Consider the following 19,669-nt stretch of genomic DNA (forward strand, 5'->3'; position numbering starts at 1 on the left):
TCTCTCTCTCTCTCTCTCTCTCTCTCTCTCTCTCTCTCTCTCCCCCTCTCCCTCTCCTTCTCCCCATGATCCCCCGAGGCGCGACCCAGCATGCCTGAAGGCTCATGCGCGCGCAATTAGAGTCATGACATACGCAGGATAACCTTCAGCCCGTGGAATCGCATTGAGTCGCAATAACAATCGAGGCACCCCCCGTCCATTCATCCTCGCTCGTTTGTGATCCGACTCCCCGCCAAATAATCCATGCCGCATCGCCTAACTTGCTTGTCCGGCCGCATAACTTTGGCCAATCTTAGCCTTGGCCCACCGCCAGCTAACTCTAGCCCATCTGGGAAGCTCATCCCTGTAAGGCGTTCCTCTCCTCACGGCCCCCCCACCGAGGCCTATTTCTGTCCAATCAAATCCTTGTCTTCCAGCCTCCCGATTTTCCCTTTCCTTTCTTCAGTTGGCAGCTGACTTGGCTGCGAGCGAATAACAGCCCCACTCATCACATGATTGGTTTTCCCCCTCCGCTGTGGGCGGGCCTCCTCTCCCTGACTCCTTCAAGCCACTCTCGCTTTGTCATCTCTGTGGCTGGGTCTTCGTCATTCTAGAAGCCATTCTTGGCTCCCGACAATTTGATTTGCGATCGCCATCGAAGAAGCCAAAGGCGTCTTATTGTCCAAGGATAACCCAAAACAACTTTGGAAGCAATCCCACCCTCCTTGCCTTGCATCAAACCACGCGATTTTGAGAAAAGTACTGCATCTATCATCAGTAATGGCCGACAGCGCGGTACCTGAAGCCGACGCCGCCCCCGTCGCCGTCTTCAAGCGGCGAGGCGCAAAGGGCAAGGCCAACATCCGCAAGAGGCCCGCGACACCACCACCTGCTAACAGCGACTCCGACTCCGACTACTCCTCCTCCGAGGACGAAGCAGGCCAGCGCGTCAAGAGGCGCAAGAAGAACGCGGGAGCCATCACAGCATCCTCCAGGGACCACGCCACATCAAATAAAGATCTCTCCGCCACAGTATACACCGCTGATCGCAGCGTGCCCATAACGGACTCCAACGATGCCACAAAACACAGCAATTGGTACGACGAGGACGGCAAGGACGCGCTTTCTTCCAAGAACCTGCTAGGTACTACGCGGGCCGCACCGAAGGGGTCACAGGCCCCCGACGGTACTTACAAGGGCCTCGCGAACCAGACATCCTTCATCACCAAGAACCCGGACGCGCCAAACAGGACCGTCGGGCCCATCAAGGCGCCCACGAACATCAGGACCATCACCGTCACCGACTTCGCGCCAGACGTCTGCAAGGATTACAAGCAGACGGGCTTCTGCGGTTTTGGCGACAACTGCAAGTACCTCCACGCGCGAGAGGACTACAAGCACGGGTGGCAGCTCGACAAGGAGTGGGAGAGCGTCACCAAGGGGAAAAAGAACATTGGCGGCACCGTGGTCGCCAGCGCGGACCGGGGGGCTAAGGCCGACGACGATGACGACGACGCCGAGGAGGAGGCCATGCTGGAGAACATACCCTTTGCGTGCATCATCTGCAAGGAGCCCTACAAGGCGCCCATCATCACGAGGTGCGGGCACTACTTCTGCGAGCCTTGCGCGCTCAAGAGGTACAGGAGGGACCCGACGTGCGCCGCGTGCGGCTCGGGCACCAACGGCGTCTTCAACTCGGCGTCGCGGTTGAAGAAGTTGCTAGAGCGGAAGAGGGAACGCGCGGCCAAGAGGCGGCAGGAGGCAATAGAAGCAGGGGAGGAGGTGAGCGATGAGGAGGAGGAATAGCCGGAGGACGGTTGATATGAAAAAGAGATACCAATGAACCTCTACCCTTCGAGGCTTGAACACAATACTGCCCTGGGTATACAACGAGAGCATATGAGTTCTATGTCGAATGTCTGGTCTCACTGTTTTTTTCAAGCGACCAAACCATTTCGCGAGGTTCTCGTATTGTTATCACGGCATACAGGACCGTCCTGTCTTTGCGCAGTCCCTCGTTTCGTCCGGAAGCATGCCCAACCAGCAAGGAGTGAGATGGACTGATGATGCCGTCCCCTTTACCGTTGACCTAACGATCCCAGAACCGAGGCGTGCTACCGTCGTCGAGTCGCTCCAAGGTCGCATGGTGTCTGGGTCCGAGACGCGCAGCGAATGAGGCGACGATGTCCTGCTCGCAAAGTGCAGGCAGACCAGTCCATATCCCCCACTCACGACGATCGTTACAGGAATGATCTGGAATCCATATACCGTAGCCTGTACATGCAGAAAGACAGTGCTGGTTATAGTTCTTCATCCCGTGTCCTCAATAACTCAGTGGGTGAGACAACGTTAGTAAGGGGAGAAGGACGCGGTGGAAGAGCGTCTGAGGACGTTGCGAAGGGTGCACGGTCCCGACGGCGTAGTGCGGCGTGCCTGCTTCCTCCTAGGTACAGTACGGATAGATTCCGTCACTCTGGTGCCTCCAACGGCACCGATAAGATAAGCAGCCTCTCAATCTCTAGGCGGCAACCCCCCTGCCACCATGTTCCCTGTCCAATCGTGAGACAACCCCGCCATCCATGTGATCGTCCGGAACAGCTGCCACAGCTCAACTCCCACTCATTGACATCAGGCGGGAACCTTTGCGGACTACATCATTCAAAGCGTCGGCGGATGAGCGAACTTTCTCCTTTCCACTTAGCAACAAATACTCTTCCTTTCAACTAGGTACACGCGCATCACCACGAAGCACCAATACCTACCTACCTACCTACCTATACAGACAGACCTCCAGCAGCTTAGGATCTTATACAACAACTACACCGACTTGGAACATCCCTAGCTTCTTCCACTCGGTCCGCTTTACAACCAGTCATGAACCTCCTCTACTCCACCGTGAACACCCTTCGCGACCGATACACCCCGGTCTCGCACAAGTCGACCTTCCGCCAAACGGGCCAAATCACCCCCGAAGAGTTCATCGCCGCCGGCGACTACCTCGTCTACAAGTTCCCCACCTGGTCCTGGGGCGATGCCGACTCTGACAGTCGCCGTGTCAGCCACCTGCCTGCCGGGAAGCAGTTCCTCGTAACGCGCAACGTCCCCTGCAATCGCCGGCTCGACGACGACTTCGCCGGTGACGCGGGCCACGAGGAGGCCGTCGTAGAAGGCGGAAAGAGCTCCGCGGGCGGCGGCGATGACGACGAGGACGGTTGGCTGCGCACCGGCGGGCTGGCAAGCTCGCAGCCATTGAAGGTGAGGGAGGTTCGGACGGTGGACGATTCGGGAAATGTCGGGGACAGGGAGGTTGTGGATGATGACGAGATTCCGGATATGGAGGACGAGGACGATGACGAGGCCATCATCCGCGACGCCGGAGACAGCGGCAAGAACAGGTGCGCCAAGCCCGCCAACTGGAACTGAGATGCGATGCTGACCCCTGGCTACGTAGCGGCCGCCGGACATACACTCTGTACATCATGTACTCGACCTACTACCGCACGCCTCGCCTCTATCTCTCAGGCTACTCGCCCAACAACCAGCCGCTGCCGCCGCACGCCATGATGGATGACATTGTGGGCGACTACAAGGATAAGACGGTGACGCTTGAGGACTTCCCCTTTTTCGCCAACAACATCAAGATGGCGAGCGTGCACCCGTGCAAGCATGCGTCCGTCATGAAGACGCTGCTCGACCGCGCCGACGCTGCCCTGCGCATCCGTCGCGAGAAGCTGCGCGCAGGTCGCGCTGTCGGCGGGGACCAGGGGATGGAGGGCCTCGTCGACGAGCTGGGCCGGCTCGATGTGCGCGACGCCCAGGCCGCCGCCGATAAGAACGACGAGTGGGAGGAGGTGGAGCAGAGCGAAGTCGAGGAGCAGGAGGTCGCGATCCGGGTGGACCAGTATCTCGTCGTTTTCCTAAAGGTAACGTGCCTTTCTTTTTTCTGACTAGCTGTCGTCCGTGAACGAAAAGTTGCTTACAGTCTGCAGTTCATGGCCAGCGTGACTCCCGGCATCGAGCACGACTTTACGATGGGTGTATGAATGACTACTCTTCTTCCCATGAACATGGCGACCGGGGTTCTTGTCACATTTCTCTCTCTATCTCTTTCTTTTGTTACGAATCTAACGGGCTTGAACAACGGGCGAGGCATGGGTTCCTTATTTTATTGGATTACCGGGGGGAGTGTGGGTTAGATTCACGGGACTGGCTTCGAACGGCGATGGAAGAACTCAGTAGACTTCAAAGTCAAGGCGGGATCATTCCGCTATTGTTACCCTTAAAACTGTTTTACTTGTAATATCTTTCTTGCACGTGGCGGATGTGGAGACAGGCTGTGTGCCATACCTATCCACGGTGATTTTGTGGCAACGTGACGAACTGGTGGCAGAATACGGGTGACATGAGCATTTGTAACTTGGTTATAGGCTGACGGTGATGCGTCGTGTGGGCGTTGCACGCGTTTAATGTAGGACCGGTTCCTACAAACCGCGTCAGGCGCAGCCGGCTGGGTTTCATCCAATGTCAAGTCATGTAGGCATCCGTTCCCCGAGCCGGTGTCGTCAGACTACACAGCCGGCGCGATAGCGAAGACGGTCTTCACCCGCTTCCTGGCCAAGGCTGTACTCGCGGCCAGTGCCCGTCGAGGTTGCCTAAGGTCCGTTGCCGGCGGATCCCCTATCCCGGATGTTGCACACGCAAGGTCGCCATTGCGTCCTCTTCCAGGCGCTGTAGTCGCGTCCCGGCGCGGCGTTGGCAGGCCCGTTGACGAGGCGGCAAGCCTGCGCCTGGTTCCCCGCCCGACTCCTCGAGGTTCGTTAATGGGGGGGGGGGGGGGGGGGGGGGGGCTCGTCCAGCTGACACCGGGGCGCGTTTGCTCGCGTTGTTTCGCCTGGGCCCCGATCCGGAATCCCTCGTGGCGCTAGTTGCGCGCCCAGGAGAAGTACTTGCGGTCCTCCGGACGGCCGGCGTCTGCGAAGATGGCAGAGAGCTAGTTACTATTTCAACCCGACGGCTTTCATGTCAGCGGCAACCTTGGCTCGCCTCGTCTAGCCTCACCATCGCAGTGATACCGAGACAGACGTACAAGACACTCTCTGATGATCGATGTCGGCGTTGTCTTGATCTCCTGGTTACGGCTGATCGCCAACGTCGCTCATGCTTTCGCCAAGTACAACTCACTACCCTTGCGGGAGGATGTAACTAAGCCGGTGAGTGATCCGACCTCGCACCTAGGATTACCGCGCAGCAAAAGAGCAGAGCATGGTTATCTTATATGGTTACATGGTCTACAGAAGTTCCAGAGGATGTAGATAGATTTGCACTTCCATGTGTTGCTGTTACTGCCGCCTTGGCGGTTTAGATCATGTGCGTAATTCCGGGTTTGAATGTCATTTTCTTTCGAAATGCTATGGGCATATGCTTCTTTCACCGGGACTCCGGTATTACATTCATTTAATCCACTAGCTAGCTGCCTCCATCACTAGTGGTTGATTCCAGATGCGCCCTGACTAGCTCAAAGATATCTATCGCATTGCTTCGCATTGCCCACATTAGCGGCGTGGTATAGATGCTCATGCCCTCGGGTTCCTGTGTAGGTATGGCAACAACATAAAAACGAGTGGCGGAAACCATTCCCTGTATCCCATCCAGCAGCACACTCCCACCCACCACTTACATGCTTGCTCAGCCACTCAGGAGTCTTCACTATCTCAGTAACGCCCTCCTTAGCATAGGGAGGAGCATACCGTCCAACCTCAAAAGAGGCCAGGCACCTTGACTTTAGCTCTGTTAAGCCTGGCCCAGTGAGGGGGTTGACGTATCTTGCTAAGGTGCGGAATTCCTCAGGGAACATGATACTCTCCCGCACCTCGTGAAGACATGATCCCTTCAAAGTCTTCTCTACCAGAAACAACTACTCCTCGCGAGTAGTTGCCTCTTCTTCAGAAGGCTTCTCAGCACCTGTATCCTCCAAGTCATATACAGAACAAAGCTCAAGCTCATCCCAGCGTACAAGGATCTCATGCGGTGTTAAGACTAGCGTTGAGAGATTTAAGTCAAATATAGGATGTAAGGTCTCAATACGCAGCTTGTTTATTTCCTATCCGTCCTCAAAGTCGCCGTCTTCTGGTACTGCGTTGGCAACTAAAGAAGCTAAGGGATAGGTTGGGACTATTTCTAGTATGTAATAGACAAGACATACCATAAAATTCGACAATACGGTGGTTATGTTTAGATATATGAGAGAAATAGACCTTAAAATTAGCCTCGTTCTCTTCGGGGGAAGAGCACATGGTTGCTAGTAGTGCGTTGTTGAGACATACATACCCACAGAGAGAGAGAGGGGGGGGGGGGGGGGGCTTGTCTAGAAGAACAGGATCCCCGCTGACTTGGGAAGGAAAATGGTGCCCTTTTGGCAAGCTACGTTTTCATTTTCTTTCATGAGTGGCAATTGGCACTGGGACGAGGCTGTAATTTAAAGGTTAACAAGCTCCTGTTTGCCTAGTTGAACGGAATATGGACAAGCCCCTAAATCGGTTTGATTTGGATCGCCTTACTTTCTTGCTTGTAGCAACAGTCCTTTACATCTTCAAGGTGGAGCACCAAAAGTACGTTACTCATCAAGGCTTGCAAGAGGCGTCACCTACGCGACTCAGTGGTCTTTAGGATCGAGCAACAGCTTCTTCACTCCAGTAAAACATTACAATGATCAAGTGCTCGTAATAATTTAGCTAGCTTCGGAATCAAAGTCTGGTGGCACCGCAGGCTCAGGGGGAACAAGGGAGTCATAGAGTGCATCGAAGATATTATATACAGTCTCAACACAAGAGACATGAAGAAAGCAAAGGCTGCCTGAGAACTCAGAGATAGAATCTAGGGAGTCTTATGACTCCTCCGTGAAGCATGGGGGAATCTGTTCCGTCATTATTGTTCCCGTCTGTGTGTACAAGATGACTGAGTGCCTCCTTCCTTCCTTCCTTCCTTCGTGAGTCACGGCTCCTGGCTTGTAGGGGCAGGTACGAGTCCCCCGTTCTTCCCTCGGCCACATCTGGCAGCATCGCCTGCCTCCCATGCAGACGGAAATGTACCTGTATTACTCCAACATGTGTCAAACATCATCACTCAATAATGAATATACAAGGGTTGCATACAGAACCTGAGCGAGAAAGCAACTTAGCTGCTAAGTGCTAAAAACACTTGACGTATAGAAACGGAGGGCTCGACCCCTCTGAGCAGGGGAGTTGCTTTTCTTATATGTTTTCTTTGTAGTAAAGTTTTCCACCGTCGGGGCTGTCAAGGTGCAACCAGTGCCAGCTACACGTCGGTCGACAAAATGGAGACATGGCCATTCTCCATGAAGGAATCGCACTGAATCCTTCAAAATGAACTGATTTCATCCGAGGAAACCACTCAACCACGAAGCCTTGGGTTACGGCAACCGTTGGCATGAGGTGGCAGGCAGGAAGCGATGGCGGGGGAAGGAGAGGCAGCTGGTCTTGCTGCTCCTGACATCGTAGCTACCATTGTTGATGGAGGTGCAGAAGGGAGGAACCATCACATGGGAGTCACCTCTCCGGCTTCTCTTCACAACGTAGGATGAGGTAATCGGTTGGCAAGATACGAAGTCAGGCAAGGAGACCACGATGTGTAGCGGCCACTATACAGAAATACGTGATAAACAAGGACAACTCTCTTACCAGATGGACGAGTTCAACTGGGGCGACTTCCCTACTGGCAGGGCATGACAGGATGTTGCGCACTACACCGAGAGTGGTAATGCGAATCCTATTGACGACAACGGAGAGGTCTGCTACGATTTCGGGAATACTGGCAAGATGTTTGTTGTTCGTGTCACGACTCACATCCCGGATCCCTACCCGAAGCGCGAGTACAAGGTTCCAGAGCAAGAGGTCCCCGTCACCCTTGTTATCACGGGTAGCGATTTTTTTTTTGGCTTCATTACCTCGCTGTCCCACGGCCCCGGCAACTGTATGAACTCGATCAAGGTTTACATCAAGCGCCGCAAGGTCGGTGTGCGCAACGTGCCAAGCAAGGGCCCCGTTTATTGGGATGAGACCATCAAGAACGAGTTCTTTGACAAACTGATCGAGATCAGGAACCGCTGCGGAAAGCTCGACAGAACGATCCAACACTATACAACTGATAAGCTGATGAGCAGTAACAACCGCAAGGGCTGCGTACTCATAATCTTGGACACGGCCCATATGAAAAACATTCCGGATGCTAAATGCATCTCGACAGAGGACAGCATTTACCGCAGGGACGTCATCGAATGCACGTATGCCTGGCCCGACAGGGAAGACACAAAGGACGTGGCCGAATCTTCTATAGGCTCTTGGCAGAGGAGGAAAAACTTCAACATCGGTTAGTGGCTCAGCACGCCGAGCCCACCCACTTCGACGTTCCCCTACAGCATTCAGTCCATTGCTGTTCTGCCCACAAATCCGGCTCTATACTGGAAATGCGTCAACATCACCAGCTCCGCTGTCCACGCAGACTTACTCGTAACCAACGGTTGTGGAATCGTGTCACGCCTCACGATAGCATCGTGCATTTGGTGTTGTATGAAGAGTTGTAAGAAGAAAAGGCGTGCGAAGAAGGCCAGCATGGCCGCAGAAAGCACTTTGCCTGCGGATAAGTAGCGATGGCGATTTTCATAATGAAAAAATCCGGGTGATCACAGGGGATTACAATTATCAAGGTTGTTGGCAGAGTGTTGTTGTCGCGGATCTTTAATTTTCAATACTCATGTGATGGCTACCATAACGATGTTGGGAAGCCCATGGTGTGAACAGCAGTTGGTTTGAATTTCGTGCCAGCATAACGAGCTACAATGCTCATGTATCCAACAGTAGTGTTGTTTTGGGATATTATTTCTTAAACAGGTACTCGAGGTCGATCGTTATTATAGTTGGTTGTAGTCCTGAAGGTAACGTGAATCATAGTCAAGTGTTGTCTCGTAGATTGATTAGAAAACTACAAGCAGCTAGTAAGCGTAAATGAATACCACGCTGTCGTTCGCATTATTTTTTCCGCATCTCGCGCTGAGAAATCATGTCTTCACAAGCTCATCAAGTACTTGTCTTTATAGAAGTTGACGTATCGTTTCCTCGGGAGCCCAGTGTCAAACCGGGCCCCCAAGCAGCCTCGCTAGTCCACACGGACTGTTATGATGGATGGAAATGCCTTCCTCCAGGTTGGTCATGTAGCCTATTTCAATATGATATAGCAAGTCGCTGACTCTGAGGCTCGTGTGCCTCGCAATATCGGGACTGATATTACTCTCGCATACTGTGGCGAGAAAGACAATGAGAGACTAAGTTATTTTCTATCACAAGTGTGGAATGAGGAGCAGTTTTTTGAACTTGTTGTGTTGTGTTCAACTGAAACATATGGATAACGTTGATAAAGTGAAAGGATGTTTCTTTGATTTCCAAAAATCTGGTCGGCTTGCCTTTGTCAATCAGACTCATATCGAGGAGATTGTCACCGGAAAGTTGGCGTTGAGAAAGCCTATGACATATCTCAATGATTCATGTATTGCCATTGAGTAACACGTACATACAAATTTGTCTCTTTGCTGCTCCTGATATCACGGTTATTTCCCACAACTAGTCAAAAAGGGATAACTCCATAAAAGCAGTCCCTCTGGAGATAGCTATCGCTCGGACCAGGGCGTAGCCAGTCGCTATTGCCGTACCAAAGTCTCTGCCAATAGCAGTATCTCCTGCTTGATTATTACCCTTCAATTCACGTGAATGAGAAACATATTCCATAACGTTATTTGCCATACGTTTGACATCAAAGCCTGGCATCTGCCGAGATATCCGTACAGCAACGTGGAACACATACCAATCAATGTCTACAGACTGTAAATACCCCTCGGTTTTTTTTTTTTTTCATCAGCAGACCCTCACTCGCGTACCCGAGCCAGGAAGGCTTACGTGTAAAATATATATTGAAACAACCGAGGCTCGAAACCTGTTATGTAGACACCGAGCCTCATGATGGTGGTATTAGGTCTGAATGGGGCCTGCTTCGGTATGTCTCGTGGCTCTCAATGTCGCCACTGACAAGATGTGCAGACATGCGCCTCAAAGGTTCTTGGAATGGCGTGCCCTATGCTTTCCACAGGTAATCTACGTGTTCCCGTCACAAGCAATACATTTCTTTGGTTGCCTTGTGACGTTATGTGGAACCTCTGAGCTGGCTGGCGTGGCCTCCCGCGTGAGGGTCGTCGAATATCGGCGCAAGTCAAGAGGACGTTGACGAGGCTTGCTTCACGCCCGGGCCGTGCTGATCGCCGTCTGGGTACACAGCACGAGGTCTCGCCAACGAGGAGAACGACAGCCAGATAAATGCCGATATGGCACACAAACCCCTGCCCAGCAAGCCGACCCCGGACGCCGGCATGCATCAGCTCCGCCGCCACCAAGGAACACAGCATATGGCGGCGGCTTGTGGGGTAGAAGCCGGCCGTGCTCCTTCAGACAGACAGCGCGGGAACGGCGTCTGCTCTGTGTCATTGGGCGACTTCGACTACAGCCGCCATAGTCGACGGCACGGCTTACCCTTGTCGGACACCGAGGCCGTCGCTCGCCCATACTACGTATGCCAGCCGTCACAGACCCATTGTATTCCCGCAACCATACGGATACCTTTATCTACCCTACATGATGCTGGCTCTATCACACAGCATCCCAGGGGGGCTGACACTAGCTTGCATTCGGTTCGTCCCACGGAGCCGTGCCATGTACCAATCCCCCCGAATCCAGCCCAAGTACCCAATACTTTTACTCATTTCCCCCACGGAATGCTTCGACTCTTCCCTCCCCCCTTCCCACTGACGCTCTTCTTCAAGATTAGTCAAGGGCCACGCGTCTCGAGTCTTATCCCAAGCCAACGAGACCAGCCAAGCACGCCATCACGCGGCATCAGTGCCACAGACTAGAGCCCACCCTAACGCAACGCCTATCGAGCACCGACCGGCGTCGCATCTTTTATACACCCCCAGGAGAGAGCGGGGAGAGACAGAGACAACAACGAATTGTATGTCTGACCGACTAGATGGCGCATGCGGAGGACCCAGCGAGGAGGCAAGCCGCATGTCAATTAGCTGGCATGCTCCCCTCCTCTGCCAGTTGCCGATCTAGCCGTTCCCACCGTCGTCTTGGCAAATGCTTGACTCAATGTCAATTTCGCCCGTCATCGAGCCTCCAAACCGCTCCGGCGCCTCGGAGCCGGTCAAGACTGGCCGTTTTCGGTCCGATGCAATGACGATGCGAACTCTGCAGCCACACCACCCGCCCGACGCCCGGCTCGCAACTTCAGATTTGCCAATTTCAATTCGCTAGTCCCTCCTCGCGGCCGTGGTCGTCGTGGTGATCCGAATCGGGTTATGATGAAACCAGGCCTCGACGTACCCGTCTTCGTCGGTGAATAATGACAGAATCGGATTTCCCGAGGCCACGCCACGAGAGAGGGGGGAGGGCCGGCTTGGCTCGGGGATCGGGACCGCACTCGCGGTTATGAAAGCACTCGCCTACCCGAAACGAACGTTCGTGCCTCTGACCCCCCCTCCGGCGCCACCGCGGACTTGTGCATCTCCTGGCGACTCACACGCGCAGTGGTCCACACCGCCGCTCCTTCGCGATCCATGGCAAGAGGGAATGCCCGTTGTCAAGACCTCTCCCCACCATCACCTGCGGTCCACCAAAACAATCAAAAGTCGTTTCGGTTCGATCGAAAAGATACTTTGCACATGCACTCCCATCAGACTCTACAGCTAGCTGATCGCTTAGGTGGGTGAACGGCGCGAGGTGAAAGAAAAGGGGGGGGGGGGGGGGGAGTCGCTTGGGCTAACAGCTAAGGCGACCTTAGCTCCTCTTGCCGTTCTCATCGCATCAACTGGCAAGGGGGAGCCAGCTCCATGGCTGCTGTATTCACCGTTTCCTGCATCAAACCGACCCTCCAGCCCAGGCAGGACCGCGCAGGGCCTTCTTCCTCACCGGTCGCGAGCAGCGCGGTCCCGCTGGAGGCCACCATAAACAAAGCACACCACATGCCACACGCCACATGCCACATGCCACTGCTGCTGCTGTTGTTGCTGCTGCTGCAACCGCACCAGCAACAGTTACTCGTTCAACTAATCAGAGACTCGGTGAAGGGGCGACGGGCCAAGGAAGAGACGCAAACCAGGACGGAGGAGGGGGGCGTGCGTTGCACCCTCCTCAATACGGAGAACCGAACCGACGAGAGAATCAAGCGGAAGACGCCGGGTCGAATCGCTTCGGGAGACTCGGAAGAATGAGACGTCAGATGCGCACAGGGCTGGGCTGACGGGCTTTTGCCGGCTGGTGCGTGTTGGCTTGTTTGCTTGCTGGCTGGCTGAATATCGCTCTATCCTCACCACCACCTCCACCCATCGCCATCCAAAACCCTTCCTTCATAGCAGTACACACACACACACACACACATACACACATACACAAAACAATGCTGTTGCCAAGGTGGTCAAGCCTTCGACTGAACCCCCCTAGAGCAGGCTTTTTCCAATGTACCAAAAGATGACGGGGCACGGAAGCGAGCCCAGAACACACGCGCAGGACACTCCCACCACCACCCGGGAAAAAAGCAAGAAAAAAAAAGGAGAAGAAAAAGAAAAGAAAAGGCGGGGAAATGCGAGCTTCATTGGGCCCGTCAGCTCCGGCTGATTGGGTCGCATGCACACCATATGCATGCACACCATGCTCGCTCGCTCGCGGTAACGTTTCCCTGGAACGGCCGGTTGATTTCCAGAAATGGGTTCGCGCCGATTACCGTCCAACACCCCCCCCCCCCCCTCCTTTTCTTCCGTACCCTCATTACCGTTTTCACGACGCCTGACGTTTGTGTCATGTTAGATGACCTGACGCCGCCGGGGGAAAGGGGAAGGAGCGTTGTCCGTATGTGGACATCCGAGGTCGTATACGTCACTTCAAGTAAACACACTGTAAACAGAGACGCGCCCCGGCCCTCGTTGCTGGGCATATGGGTGGGTGTACGCCCCCCTCCCCCTTGACTTTCACTTTCCCTGCCTCCTTCGGTGTGTTTGCGTTTGTGTCTGTATGTCCCTTGTGAGTGTACATACCTGTCTGCTCTGAATGTGGGGGAGGTCTCTCTCAAGTGTCCCCCCCATGGGGCGAGCCAGATACATCGTGTCGAGACCTCTTGGCGAATCCTTTCAAGGTCGATGAACAATAGACATACATGGGTAAAGAGACACAAGCAGCCCCCCACTCCCCACAGCAGACAAGCAAGCAAATTGACGCAAGACATTACAGTGTAATTCTTTGATTGAAAGACCATGAACGTATCCTCAACCAAGACTTAGGTTTTGTCTATCCGATAAAACACGGTTGAAGTACTCTGTGCTTCTACTTGCACGCCCATGTCTTGGCAGCCCTCTCAGATCAATGTCCTCAGTCTTGCCCTTTTCTTAAGCGCGCCTCCTTCATCTCTCTTGGCGCACCCTTAGCTCTGGGACTTGCGTGCGCGTGTATCATCAAAGGTAGTTTTGATTATGTACAACATGCACATCTCATATGCCCTCTTTATCGGCCTGGATGTTGTCTTGCGTCTATGTGCGCGTATTCTTGTGACGCAGTGCAGGGCCGTGGCGCCGTAGCCCCTGCTGCTCCTCCCCACCCCCCAGTCAAGTGCTGGATGCATTCCCAACAAAAAAAGTAAAATCCCTTTCTCCAAAGGCTCGTTCCCTGAGCCTCTCTGTGAACGCCTTGTGTAGTGAGGTGGCTCATATTATGGAGCCACTTCCCAAAGATAGAACTGCGGCTATGCAGAATATGCAACATGCAAAAAGTCGTATAATCATATCGGGATCTAGTCAATAGCCCGTTTGGCCCGGCATTTTGCCAAGTGAGTGGCCGTGGCTCTCAAGTGGCAAGTGGTTATGACAGAACACCCTCTTAGTGTTAAGCTGAGCACTACCCTTCTTGGTGGCGTCGATAAGGTTGGCCGGGTCGTCGTAGCTCTCGAGCTGGCAGCATTCGATATTCTTGACCCAGCGGTGGTTGGCAATATCTGAAATGGACGCACGCTTTGCGGGGTTGGGGTTGAGCATCATGAGAAGCACACGACGGAGTGCAGGCGGAGAGACCATTAGGTCGAAGGCCGGGTAGTGAGGGTAATCCGTTTCCGTCATACGAGCATCGGGCTCAGGATGCTTGGCCTCCCACTTGTCCCATCCCTTGAGCAGCAGCCTGTAGCCCTCATGAGAGGTATCAGCCCGCTTCCAGATGTTGCCCCCAAAAGTGAGGTAAATCATCACGACTGCGGAGCTCCACACGTCGAGACCTCGAGGATCGTACTCGTCTTGCTTGAGAATGACCTCGGGCGCCGTGTATGGCTCGCTGCCGCACATGCCGGGCTTGCACAGCCGGATCTCGTCGCACATGCCCTTGCCGCATTGTCCACCAGCTTCACGGAAGCCGGGGTGATGGCCGGTGAAGACTTCTGACACACCAAAATCGGTGATCTTCAGCTTGCTGTCCTTGGTGATGAGGAGGTTCTCGAGCTTGATGTCGCGGTGAGCAATGCCGTTGCTGTGGAGGTAGTTGACGCCCTGGATGAGCTGCTTGAACAAGCAGAGTCGATCGCTCTGTCTTGCCGGGTCGGTCAAATAGCGCTTGGCAATTAGCCCGTAGAGGTCGCCCTCCGAGCAGTATTCCATAACGTGGTTCCAGCGGCCGTGATCAGTGCAAAGTCGAACCGTCTCAACGATGTTGGGATGGTGCAAACTCTTGGCGATGCTGAATTCCGACTTGATCTTCTTGACGTACTCGTCCTCCGTCTCCTTCTTTCTCCTGGCTCTGAACTCCTTGACTGCGTAGAGCTCATTTGGGCACCCCTTCCGGCACATCATGGTGACCTTGGAGGTGGCACCCTTGCCAAGGTGCTTGCCATGACGGCCAAGGAGCTTGTGCTGGTATTCGAACTCTGACAGAAGCTCGGCGACGTCAACTTGAAAATCATCGGGGAGACTTAAGCTCATGCGACGAGCCTTGACACCGACACCAGCATCAGGCATTTGAGCCCAGGGAGACGAGCCTTGCATGGGCAGGACGGGGTTCTTGAAATGATTGTCCAATGCAGGCGCAAGGTGACGGCTTTCAAGACGACCTTCGAAGCTGCTGGCGCGTCTCCTTCCCAGAGGAATCGGCTTCTTGGCTGCGTGCTTCTCTCGTCCAGGGACATTGGCGCCGACGAAGTTAACAGCCCGACCGCGGAGGCTGGTGAAGCCGGTCGAGGCCCTGTTCTTCTTCTTCATTTCATCCTGAGAAGACATGATTGACACAGTGTCGACAGGAGAGCCCGGCGACGGAGGCGTGTTTGACCTCGTCGTGTTCCTTGACCTGTTCATTGAGAAGCGTCTGCTACTGCTCTGAGCAGGTGCCGAGTCAATCACTGCACTTTCGGAAGCGTCGTTGGCCTGGGCCAAGAAGTCGAAATCAGGCCTGATGGACGAGTTGGATCTGCGAAAGATGTTGGACATGGTCCGTTTAAAGCTGGTTGTAGAACCTCGGGTGGGCCGTCTTTGCAGTGGGGTGAGTGGCGGTTCTTGGTCAGCAACAGGGTCAGCTGGAGCTGGAGGGTTGGCGGGCTTGGGCGTCGCAGCCAACGTGTTTGTGGACGGAACCGCGGGTGTGTGTGCGGTGTTGACCAACAGAGGCTTCGGCGTCGCCTGCACTTGATGGGTGGTCTGGCTCTCGGTAGCGAGGTTGGTGTCGTGATGGTCTTGACTGGGGCGGGTGGTAAACTCCTGGGACTGTCTCCCACTGCTGATGGGGGTCACAGGTTCATTCGGCGATTCGCTCTCTGACTCGTCGACTTCTTCGATGGGAGAAGAAAGATCGGTAGGAAACTGGCGGGGGGACGAGGACAGACTACTCGAGTTTTGTTGCTCGGGTTGCCGTTTGTCTGGAATTGCTAGCATTCGTTAGTGAGCGACGACTTCAGGGATGCTGCGGACGGAAACAGGGCGGGTTGGGAACAGCTGCTCAATGACGGAAGTGTAGCTAGGGGGTGCAGTGACCACCGGATGAGCGTACCTTGGGTGAGGGAAGCGGGCTGGGGCACCGCCAGGCTGGTGAGGACGGTCGCCATGTCACTTCGGAGTTTGGCCGGTGGGCACAACGACGGCAGCGGCGAAGGGTGTTCTAATCAGGTATGGGTACAATACGTAATTGGGCCACACACCACCTAGAGAAAACGCTCGGTGCTGGCGCAAGTGCTGATATGGGTCGGGTTTTTGGAGTGTGAATTAGTCCGCGGCGTTTCCGAGGGGGTCTCCAATTCTCTGGAGGGGGAGTAGCGTGTCCCTAGCTATCGGTATAGAAGCACCAGCGTGGAAAGCCGATAAGCCGTGTCGAGGCCTGTGAATGGAGTTGGTATTGGCGCAGTGACCGATAAGACCTTGTCGGCCAAGATCCAAGGACCCAAATGTGAGGGAGGGGGCAAAAGACAAGAGTTTAGTTCTTGATTTTTTTATCCCATTGCTTGTGGCTGCAGGCGTTTTCTCTCGTGTTGCTGTTGGGGCCAGAACGAGCGCTTGGCGTCGAACCAAAAGTGTGTCAGGCTTTTGAGTTGGCAGCTTTCGCAGCACAGGAAGCCGGGTAGGGTGTCTGGAGATGCGGAATTGTAAATGCACGCGTAGGTACGCCTGTGATTCTTGGTGTAAGGTGCCCGGGAAAGTGAGCTGTAGGATCTCGAGATGTGGTGGGAGGAGGGTGTTGGTCTTGGTATTGGCACAGAGTATGTAGGGATGAGAGGAAGAGAGACTGCAGACGTCGACGGCAGCGTATGTAGGAAAGCAGGGTGTGTGACTTTGCGGGTTGTCCTTGATGCTATTCTCGACTTGGGTCGAAGTGTGAAACGGGACGATGAGGCCGATGAGGTTACCGTCCGGTGCAAGATGGATAGAATATTAGTCGTGCTTTAGGTCGGAGGAAGAGGCAAAGAGAGATAAGCGAAGGAAACATGAAAACAATTCAGGAATTCAGGCGTCCATTGTGAATTTGTCTTGGGGGCTTGGAAGGTGGGAAGGCTGCGAGTTTTGAAGCGTCGCAGGGGAGAATTGGTCGCGAACGAGACCAGGGGGAAAGGATCGTTTCTCGATTTGGATGAAGACAAGGTCGAAGGAGGACCCCGCTGCTGCGCTTAGAGGGGCGTGGGAGGAGTGGGAAAAAGACGCTCGAGAAGTCGAGCGCTATTTTGCGCCTCTAGAGGGTGCGAGAGATGACAAGGGTCCTGTGCGAAAGAATAATGGAGATGGAGGGATGGGGGTCGGGGGACAGGTGCAAAGAGAGGCAGACCAGACCGACCAGGTACGCAGTACAAATTGAAGTGAGTAGGTATAGTAAGTAGGAGCGTGCACAGTACCTCGTACCTTCCACAGCATTTTTACTTTGTCAGACGTTGGGTGGTAGGATGGAAGGGATGGAGGGGTTTAGATGGGGGAGAGACATGGGGGGGGGATGGGGAAGAACGGGAAGTGAAAGGGGAGGCAACAACAAATGGGCGAGCAGGCGGGTTGGTTGCGAAGAGAATAGGTAGGTCGTTCTTTTGGTTGGTAAGGAAGGTACGGATGGATGGTGAAGCAGATACCAAGGTCGGCAGGTACACTACCCAGGGCAAGTACGTACATTAGGTTATGGGGCCGGGTCATCCTGGTGGCGGCTTGCTTTCCTTCCATTTGACAGTCTGCAGGAGGAGCAAGTGAAGCGTCGCAAAACAAAAACGGCAGCATCGACAGCAACAGCAGCGTCGCTGTCTGTACACGATACTTACATGGTAGCCACTACGCCATTCTTTGGACTTCCCTTGATCAACACCCACCACCGCAGCTTATCGTGAAAAAATCGAATCAAACACTTGGCATCCTCCCTCAGCAAGCGACAACGGACGGGAGGCATCGAGCAGTGCAGCTGTGCCACTCTCTGTCTAGCCAAGCCTGGGTCCAGGCCAGTGTGCAATGTCCAGAGCTCCTCAATGACCATTCAGCAAGCAGCTTTCGCGAAGGCTGCGGCCAAGACGGTGTGCAGCCAAGGAACCACCAAAGACAAGCAGAGCCCGCGGCGGGTATTGCTCAAATGGTTGTCAAGTATTTTCTACCTAGTGACCTACGGATAGTGTACACCACAATCCGGTTGAGGGGAGGGAGGAGGGAAGGATTTGAGCGAGGATTTGGGGAAGCAGTGACCACCTACCTACGTAGTGTAGGCATGTAGGCAGTACCTATGTACAGGTATACGGGACCATTGCGCTGGATGAACGGTGCTTGCAAGACGCGACTGGAGAATATGCCCTGAAGTGGAGCCATTTCCATGCACATCCGGGGTCCACTCCACGGGCAACACACCAGCCGAAACCCTGACAAGACACCCTCCTTCATCGCTCTCTCACTCGATCAGTTGCCCACTCTCATCGGCCCTTGTCATCGAACTCGATGAGCCCTGCCCTGCCCCGTCGACATTTGTACAAACACTAACTACACGATATACAGTAGGTACTTGCACTGTACTGCACTGCACTGCACCCTACCGTATCGCGCACCCAGGCATATCAGGCGGGACGGCATTGGCATTCCATGCCCATCAGTCGCTTGCTGCACGAGAATGGAGCGTCGACCTGCGACTTGGCACCCTACACCTACGCTGCCACCTGCAGTGCCTTGCCACTTTACCATATGCCATCGGCTCCCATGGCCTGGCCAAGGCGAGAACTGCATAGTAAGTGACTGAAGAAACCCGTGGATCCTGCCAGGAACAGCACGAGAGCGAGCAATCATGGTCGCCAGACGCAGTGAGCCTTGGAAACCGGAAACAACCCCAATGGAGGAAGTTTTCTAGAAAGAAAGATAGAAAAAAAAAAGGAAAAAAAAAGGACCAGTGGTCTCGTCTCTGGTGGGGAGGGGCATCGCGTTAACGTTGGCCAACTTACCTAGTAAGTACAGGTCCAACCTGTAATCTTTATCTGTAACAGCGACTGCCATATAAGACAGTCGGCGTTGACATTAGCCACCACAAAGTAGCTCGCGTAAAAAGAATCAAATAAAAAGGTAACCATTGGCACTGACGCCTGTTATTGGTAAGTATTGACAGGCAAAACAAGCAGGCTCGCAGGCCGGCGGCCAGCTTCACTTTTGCCTATCCATGTCCTATCTAATTACCATTCCGTTATGCTACGGCCCCGCCCATGACCTCCTGTGCCCATGTTGCGTGTATTTTTGGGAGGGGCGTGGGTGGGCGCGCCGATGTCCAGCATGCGTCGTGACCGCAGTCCACGATCAACGCCAACTGATATCGAGTGCATAGATTGGCAAGACACAGCTCGACCCCGACTCCTGCCCTCACACGCTGACGGATGAGACACATGAGATGAGTGAGGCGATGGATTGCTTGGCTGACAGCTGTCTTGGGTTTCTCTTGAAGCTCTGGCGAGCGTGGAGACATGGGAAAGAAGAGCCAGCCAACTTTTTTGCTTGCTTGACTTTGAAAAGGACTGGCCCCAATGGGTCTTCCGTCTCCTCGTCCCTAATTCTTCTTCCAGTGTGCCGTCCGTACATTAGCTGCGCCGCCGGCTCATGGGGGGGGGGGGGGGGGGGGGGGGGGGG

General features: G+C 54.2%; 4 protein-coding genes across 4 annotated transcripts; 3 read left to right on the plus strand and 1 right to left on the minus strand.

Annotated features, from left to right (window-relative positions):
* Positions 1 to 759: 759 nt before the first annotated feature.
* Positions 760 to 1,785, plus strand: GLRG_04651 (uncharacterized protein; the record flags this gene model as incomplete). Its single annotated transcript, XM_008095336.1, has 1 exon — positions 760 to 1,785. The coding sequence occupies one exon, from the start codon at positions 760 to 762 to the stop codon at positions 1,783 to 1,785; it is 1,026 nt and encodes a 341-aa protein (XP_008093527.1).
* Positions 1,786 to 2,853: 1,068 nt separating this feature from the next.
* On the plus strand, positions 2,854 to 4,022 carry GLRG_04652 (uncharacterized protein; the record flags this gene model as incomplete). The annotated part of the gene is made up of 3 exons (XM_008095337.1): positions 2,854 to 3,374; positions 3,431 to 3,902; positions 3,969 to 4,022. 3 exons carry the CDS (start codon positions 2,854 to 2,856, stop codon positions 4,020 to 4,022), a joined length of 1,047 nt encoding a protein of 348 aa, XP_008093528.1.
* A 3,792-nt stretch (positions 4,023 to 7,814) lies between these two features.
* Positions 7,815 to 8,369, plus strand: GLRG_04653 (uncharacterized protein; the record flags this gene model as incomplete). The annotated part of the gene is made up of 1 exon (XM_008095338.1): positions 7,815 to 8,369. The coding sequence occupies one exon, from the start codon at positions 7,815 to 7,817 to the stop codon at positions 8,367 to 8,369; it is 555 nt and encodes a 184-aa protein (XP_008093529.1).
* A 5,513-nt stretch (positions 8,370 to 13,882) lies between these two features.
* Positions 13,883 to 15,991, minus strand: GLRG_04654 (uncharacterized protein; the record flags this gene model as incomplete). The annotated part of the gene is made up of 1 exon (XM_008095339.1): positions 13,883 to 15,991. One exon carries the CDS (start codon positions 15,989 to 15,991, stop codon positions 13,883 to 13,885), a length of 2,109 nt encoding a protein of 702 aa, XP_008093530.1.
* Positions 15,992 to 19,669: the final 3,678 nt, after the last annotated feature.

This window comes from Colletotrichum graminicola, assembly GCF_000149035.1.
Source record: "Colletotrichum graminicola M1.001 genomic scaffold supercont1.15, whole genome shotgun sequence".
Classification (NCBI taxonomy): domain Eukaryota; kingdom Fungi; phylum Ascomycota; class Sordariomycetes; order Glomerellales; family Glomerellaceae; genus Colletotrichum; species Colletotrichum graminicola.